This window comes from Triticum aestivum, chromosome 3B, assembly GCF_018294505.1.
Source record: "Triticum aestivum cultivar Chinese Spring chromosome 3B, IWGSC CS RefSeq v2.1, whole genome shotgun sequence".
NCBI lineage: Eukaryota > Viridiplantae > Streptophyta > Magnoliopsida > Poales > Poaceae > Triticum > Triticum aestivum.
This window is the reverse complement of record NC_057801.1, coordinates 771,929,672-771,936,817: the sequence shown is the minus strand read 5'-3', so window position 1 is coordinate 771,936,817 and position 7,146 is coordinate 771,929,672. Positions and strand designations below refer to the sequence as shown.

Sequence of the window (7,146 nt, the reverse complement as noted above, 5' to 3'; positions counted from 1 at the left end):
GAAGTTTTTAGAAGCCAAGTGTCAAAGAATAGGATACCTGAATACCAGAGTTGCGAGCATAACTTCTTTCCCCTTGTCCTTGGTTCATATGGACCATCTGCTTGGAGGCCATGACTTTTGGTTAGAGGGAAGCTAACCTCCAGAACACATGATAGAGCCAGATTAGGAAGCCACTGCTAATGATGTACTTGAACCTCAGTTCTTATTTTCCTCTGCTAATTGGGGATGGCTGCTTATCCATATTAAGGCCAGACAATATAAAGACCGATTCAAAGGTTACAGGTTAGGTCAAATTCAACTAAGGATAAGGATATGACAATAGTTTAACAGCCTGCCACTGGTAGTGGTTGTATTAGATCAGCAGACTTGTTATTTTAATTTGGTTACATTGAGTTGGTTATTCAACATGGGATTCATGGTCAAAAGCAAACATTTCAGACATTTAGAACAGCACGGGTAAAAAAAGAATCTGAAGCAAAAGGAAAAAAGCATGGAACTCACATTGTTTTCAATTAGAGTGTTATAAAATCTTTTTGCTACAGTAACTGTACAGTTTAGCTTTTTTGTTTACGGTGCTTCATGAAAACAAAGGAGTGTACCACTTACGCAAATACATCAAGCAGCCAAACAATGAGCTACCATGTGATCTTCAAATGATAACCAGAGGAATGGTACAGGTGGTCAATGATATGGTCATAAGTCATAAGTGTGACGTTGTACAGCGATGGTCATAAGCTTTTGGGGTGGTTGGAGTTAACTAGGGTGCTTTCGTTTTCGGCCATTATATGTTGAAAAAAAATTTAGTAGCGTGTGAAGAACAGTCACGCTGCATAAAAGTCACCAAAGCAAAAGGACATTTATTTGAAGAAAATATGAATGGGGTGATATGGATCAATCAAGAACCAGAGTTGAAGAGTGGTGTGAAAATTTTGGTCAACTTTCTACTCTATGGAAGGCACGGTCCAAAGTATTACATGTGGAAAAAGGACATGATCATATCTTAATCACCTTACAATGCTAACCAAACAACATTATTATACTCTAACCAAGAGTACAATCTACACGAAAACCATGAGCTCTCTTAAATAAATATCAAGAGATAATTTCACGGCAAAAAGGAGCAAGTCATCACTCATACAAAATCAGTAGAGGACAGCCTCAGCACAAACATACAAACTGGCAAGAAAAACACATGTGCCTGTACTGCTAAACTGGACAAACACTAGTCAAAGCCTCCTAGTGGCAAGAGTGCAGAAATATCACCTAGTACCACCTCCGAGGCTACAACTATTATGATTGATATGAAACGAAACATTACTGTAAAATTCTAGATGGAAATACGAAGTCAGAGACTGTAAAAAATGTCGATGGTGGAAGAGGATATAAAAGGAACAATATTTCTAACTTCTGGTTCCAGCTCCTACTAAAACCATCTCTCTTATAGTGGAGATGCAGTTTTCCGTATTTCCATCAAACAAATAAAGTAGTAAATTGATACTAGCACCCTTTCTTGTTAGAGACAATCAATGTTCAGAGAACAACCGAGTCCAGGATTTGCAAAACACAAAAGAACCAAACCCAGGGAACCAAATAAAGTAGTAAATTGATACTAACACCCTTTCTCCTCTTAACATAGCACTGGACCAGAATGAAGACTGGATTCAGGTAACCGCAAGTTCTCTTCCAAAGCCTGTACAATCAGCCGATGTGAATCCACCTATAAGCAGAAAATTGAGGTGTGAGCTACTGTATTCAGACTGTCAAATATTAGATTCAGACTCCAAAATTAAGATGAACACTAGTATCAATCAGTCCAACACATGAACATCAAAAGCAAAGAACCATGTTGTGTGGCAGCACAAATCCATGGCCTAGTTAACTGAGAACACCTTGCGAGTGGTCATAACAGCAGTCTGACCCCTCGACAGGAAAACTGTCAGCAAGTGGTGGAGGCAGTTCCAGGCTTAGTTTCTAGGGATTTATTCTAACAAGGGGTATCAGAGAAAGGTTTGAGATCTAAGGCCGGTCGTGTTGATCTAGAGGAAGGTTTCATGTATTGATCGGTATCGTTTGCGCGGTTGAGATCGATTGTACAATACGTCAGGCAAAGGCAATCTCGACGAGTTGTGAAGATCGGATTCTGAGTTCGCAGCAGATGCAGGCGACATCCGGGCAGTGTGGGCGCGCGTGGCTCTGAAGCGGAAGCGGCCGGCCTGGGCGGTGTAAGCTGGCCTATGCCGCTAGCTCGTGCATGTGTTCTATTCGTGGACCAGGCGTGGAAGGTGGCGCCTAGGTGCTGCGTGGAAGACTGCAGTGCAGATCTGATTGATACTTCATGGGAGATTTGTTTTGGACAAAAAAGATAGGGACCGAGCCCCTGGAGGCAGCGGCCTCTCCTATGCGACACGGAGGCGGGCAGAGCGGCAAAAGAAAATATCCATCATTTGTGTGTATCCATCAGGAGCAGATTTGACACAAAGGGCAAAGCTAGCATCGGGTGTTGAGCCAGGAGCAATGACATGAAGATCAAAGGTTTTTTGGTTGGATTTTGCTAGTAGTACACAGAGGTTCTGCTTGTGTACTTGGGCATTGTATTGGAAGCTCGGTTTATTTTTTTTCACATGGTCAGCCGTATAAAGAACCATGGCGCCAACGGGTACTAGGTTTGAGGTGGAGAAGTTCGCGTAACTGAAAACCTTGGGTTATGGCAGACAAGAGTGAAAGATTTGTTGGCACAACGGGGATGCGTGAAGGCGTTGTAGGAAGTCATGTCAGTTGAGATGGAATTATCATGTGATGGATGGAAATTCGTGAAAGACGATTTGGGAGCCTTGAGCATGTCGGGTTGTACTGGACAGTCTGACGAATCGACGCAAGTCGGTTGGTACAGAAGACGGTGGTGGGATCGGCGACGTCGACATAGGGGCATGATGCATGATGCTGATGGTGACCGACTTCTGGGCGTGGAAACACGTGGCGCAAGCCCTGAGGGTTTGGGTGGCTTCGACAAGACTATGGCGCGGGGTTGATTCAAGACGGTGCACATGAGAGATTGAAGTCGACGGGGCGCGGGGTGGACCGATCATCTGCCATGGAGTCATGTTGAAGGTGGAGCTGGATTGAGGGGCTACGGCGTAAGTGCACAGATAGTCGAAGCCTATTCAGCGGAAAAAAGCGAGTAACACATAGTTCGGACTGGAGCCCAGTGGTTTGATGGAAGTGTGAAACTCGTCATCGGTCGGCGATGACCGATGGTACTCTGCAGCGGGGTTGAGTGATGTGGGTTCACGACCCTTGAGACTCGACCGGGACAGCGGAGGCTCGACGCAGTAATAGCGGCGAGGCGTGTGGTATGCACGGGACATGGAGACGGGCCATGGCTCTGGTGGTCATACATGTGGTGAGACAACTGCGAATTTGACTCGGGATGACTATAAGCAATGGTGAAATTTTTTCAAGTTTCAGATAGTCGGTCAAGGAAGACCGGTGATGTTGAGTTCAGGTAACTCTTATGTGTGACACCCAATATGCGAGTTGTTCACTTTCATGCAGGTCAGTGATCGGTGTGTGATGGTGTTGAACGGATACTCTCGAAGTTGGGAGCACATACTAGAGTAAAGAGGAACTTAATTTTGCTCGAGTTTTGACTATGGTCAAGAAAAGAAGGGACTACAAGTTGTAGGTGGAGTCACATGGAGTCTTTGGAGTAGCAGCGGTGCTCATGGGATAAGTTCAAGTCCAGTGTACATGAAAGTTTGACGCATGGACAAATTCAAGATGGTGGAGAATATTCGTCAAGGTGGAGTTTGTTAGAATTGTGTCGAATATTGTGTACAAGGTAGGTTGCAGTTGGACTATGAGTTGTATTGTGTTTACATAGGATGTGGAGTCGTGTCCTAGTAGGACACTTGTATCCTAGGCCTCTCATATATAGCGGAGATAGACACACGATGTAACCTATGCCAACATAATAACACAGGCGCGCAAGGGGGAGCCGGCGGCATGTGCCGACGCCCGGGTGGCCGGTGTGTGGTATTGTGACGGTGTCACGGGGAGGAGCGCCCGTAGTCAGGCCCCGGGGATGTAGCTATATCGGTGAACCTCATTAACAAATCTCGATGTCGTGCCTCGTGTGATTGCTTGGTCCTCGAATGATCGATGGTATGCCTCGGATTTATTTTAACAGCAAATGTGCAGCAGATAGAACACAAGCATACATGATACATCTATCCATCCAGCATAACATACAGATAGTTAGAAACCTCGGCTGGATCCATCACCTATTTTAGGACAGTAAAACTGAGCCTAATCCCAGCCCCCTCACGTCATTTGCTTTCCCGGCCGTCCGTTTTCTTGATCTGTTCAGTTCTAGCCGTTGGATCTGCTGTGTATAACGAAAATCAATAAATTGGGCCCAACTGTCCTAAGGGGCTGCTGCTCCAGAAGAAAAAACCGAGGCATATAGTAAACCGGGCCGCTACAGCCCATGTATCTAATCGCTGGGATTAGGCCTTAAACTGGGCCGCTTCAGCCCTCCGCAAAAAAAATCTTCGCTCGGGAATGAACCGATGGGTGGGCGCTCGATACAACTGAAGCGTCGTCTTCCAGGATCCAGTCGAGCGCGGTCTCTGCCAGGGGATCCAGCCGTCGCACGGTCTTCACGATCCAACCGACAGGCTCGCGATTCAGAGCTTGGGTTCCTTGCTTGGCGGCCGACAGGGTGGCCTTCCGGGCGATGCCACGAGGTTGTGCCCAGGCCAGCGGGCCGTCCACTTCGATTCGACTCCTTCGATTCAGTAACTGAATCACGGTTACAAGAGGCCAATAATGGCAATCGATGTGTTCACGCGGCGAATAGTGGTAGGTCAGTTACACTGTCGATTCACGCTCCTCTTTACTCTCGTGTCCATATAATCTCCACTGTCTAGCTTCTCCTTCCCCACTCCCCTCCTCTCTATACGGCAGCCATGGTTGACACTCAGGCTGATTCGTCTTTTCTCTTTTGCCAAGAGTTATAGATTCTTTTATTGATGTTGTTCTTTGTTGCATTGCAAGGTGAGGCACTGCTTTCACCTATAATGATTTCTTGCCCGAGGTTAATACGCTACGCAACATCATCCAATTGCTCAAAGTGATAATTGTTACGGTATGAGATTATTTGCTCGGGTCCAATATTCTTTCACAAAGTACAGAGTTAACTTGGAGTAACCATGGTATTTTCAGGTTTTCTATTCTAATTTCTAAATAAACAACATGAGTACGGTGCATAGCAGAGTATTCTATTTGAAGGTATTTCCTTTACACAGATTAATTCTTGGTTGTCCTATAATTTTCAAGTCCCCTCTGTATTTGGGCATGCCTCGCTTTTTACGAATGCAAAGATGAAGGTAAGATATTTTTCTTAGTTCTCATTTGGTGCCTGTATTTTGATTGCTTTTAGGGAGTGATTCTCAAAATTGAATTATTCATCAGAACTGAAGTTTAAAGCGAGCGTCCAAAACGAGGGAATAGAAAAACTATACAGCAAAGCACCTGCCAATGGTATATATGTTGGCATATTTGTACAACATCATTTCCCCTTTGTTCATGTTCCATGTAATCCACAGACCAGATCTATGGTGTTGGAGCCTGGTTGATTCAGGAAACTTTAATGGTTGCCAAACCAGGTTAGTACGTATCCACTGCAATACCTCATCTTCCTACTTAGTCATCTCTCGGACGTTTACTTAGTTAAATTTGATGCTATTGATTATGTGTGGTTCACACCATGCTATCAGCGGATCAATTGATTATGTGTGGTTCACACCATGCTATCGCCGGATCGCAACTACGGTTGCTATCTGTCAGCAACGCAGCTATGGGCCAGAGCATATAATGATTTCCTTTTGTTGGATCGATGAGTATATATTTGATGTTTGCACGCAAGCTCTCTTGTGATTCAGTTTTATTACCTTGATTTGATTAGAAATTATATTGGTGCTCACGGACATCGTTTAAAAAAATTTCTCACTAACTTTATTGTATATTTCACTTCAGGTATAGAAAAATCCAGGATTGTTCATCCAACAAAAAGGCTCGGCAGCGTGCATATAATGTGGTAGTCAGGATGGTCATCTGTCTTAGATATCTACCTTTCCCTTCTTTTTAGATATTTCTAAATGTAATGTATATTTTCTTTTCCATTCTCCAATACACTGTGAAGTAGAATACGTAATTGAATTGTTGATGTATCCACATGTACATGTTAGGATCTCCCACCTACACTCCCCTTTATCATTTTTTTTGATGCATTATAGTTGGCAAGGGTTATCAATTCACTTATCTAGAAAGAATCTAATTCAATTTGAGGCACTGCTTTCAACTGGACTGACTGCATGTGCAGTGCGCACAAAAAAAAAAAACATACCAGCCAAACTGAAACAAATGGAACTTCTATTGTAGTTTGTAATTACTTGAAAATAAAACCAACTACATGTTTTTACAAAACATTGCAACCCTCTTTCATTCAACTTTCCTAATAAACGGGCGCAGCAACGCGCGCCATTAATGTTCTAGTTTTATCTATTTCCCCTTACACCAGCACCCTCTCCCCTCTCCTCCACTGTTGCAGTAAGGGAAAGTTAGGGTTCATGAGCGGGAATCAGGCTAGGGTTTTCTGCGAGAAAAGGAAATTTCATTTAGTAACTATTATGGGATGGATAAGTAGAGAAAAGGAAAAAAAGTAGGCTGCACGCTCGTAGCTGATGGAGTCATGGAAGACGATTGTGAGGATGTGGCCAGCGGTGGGGGTGACCACCCAGTCCCACTGACGCCGGTAGAGGTGGTTGAGCTCGGCCTCAATCATCTCCGGGAAGGCCACCCCGTCGATCACAGTGACGACCACATGAAGAGTGGGAGTGGGAGGCGGCACGTCGGGGACCTCCAGGTGGAAGAAGCCCAACCCCTCGATACCGTGGCCATACTCATGAGCTCTGATGCCACTGGTCTATCCGGGCACAGGAGGGCAGGGTGGCCAGGGTCTTTGCAGAGGTAGCAGCACTGAGGGTTGACACAATCAACTTGCGAGTGGCCCACCACCTCGCAGTTGAAGCAGGGGGGCGGGGAAGGCCAGAGACGGGCCCCGGAGCGGACGAGGAGCCCGGGGCT

At 45.1% G+C, this 7,146-nt stretch overlaps 1 protein-coding gene across 1 annotated transcript in view; it reads right to left on the bottom strand.

Annotated features, from left to right (window-relative positions):
- Window positions 1-219, bottom strand: part of LOC123066488 (probable jasmonic acid carboxyl methyltransferase 2) — a 2,883-nt gene extending 2,664 nt beyond the window's left edge. Inside the window, exon 1 of the mRNA XM_044489557.1 lies at window positions 38-219. Within this exon, the coding sequence (XP_044345492.1) occupies window positions 38-112 (75 nt within the window). The 5' untranslated portion in view covers window positions 113-219. The remainder of the gene's footprint in view (window positions 1-37) is intronic.
- Between the last annotated feature and the right edge of the window lie 6,927 nt (window positions 220-7,146).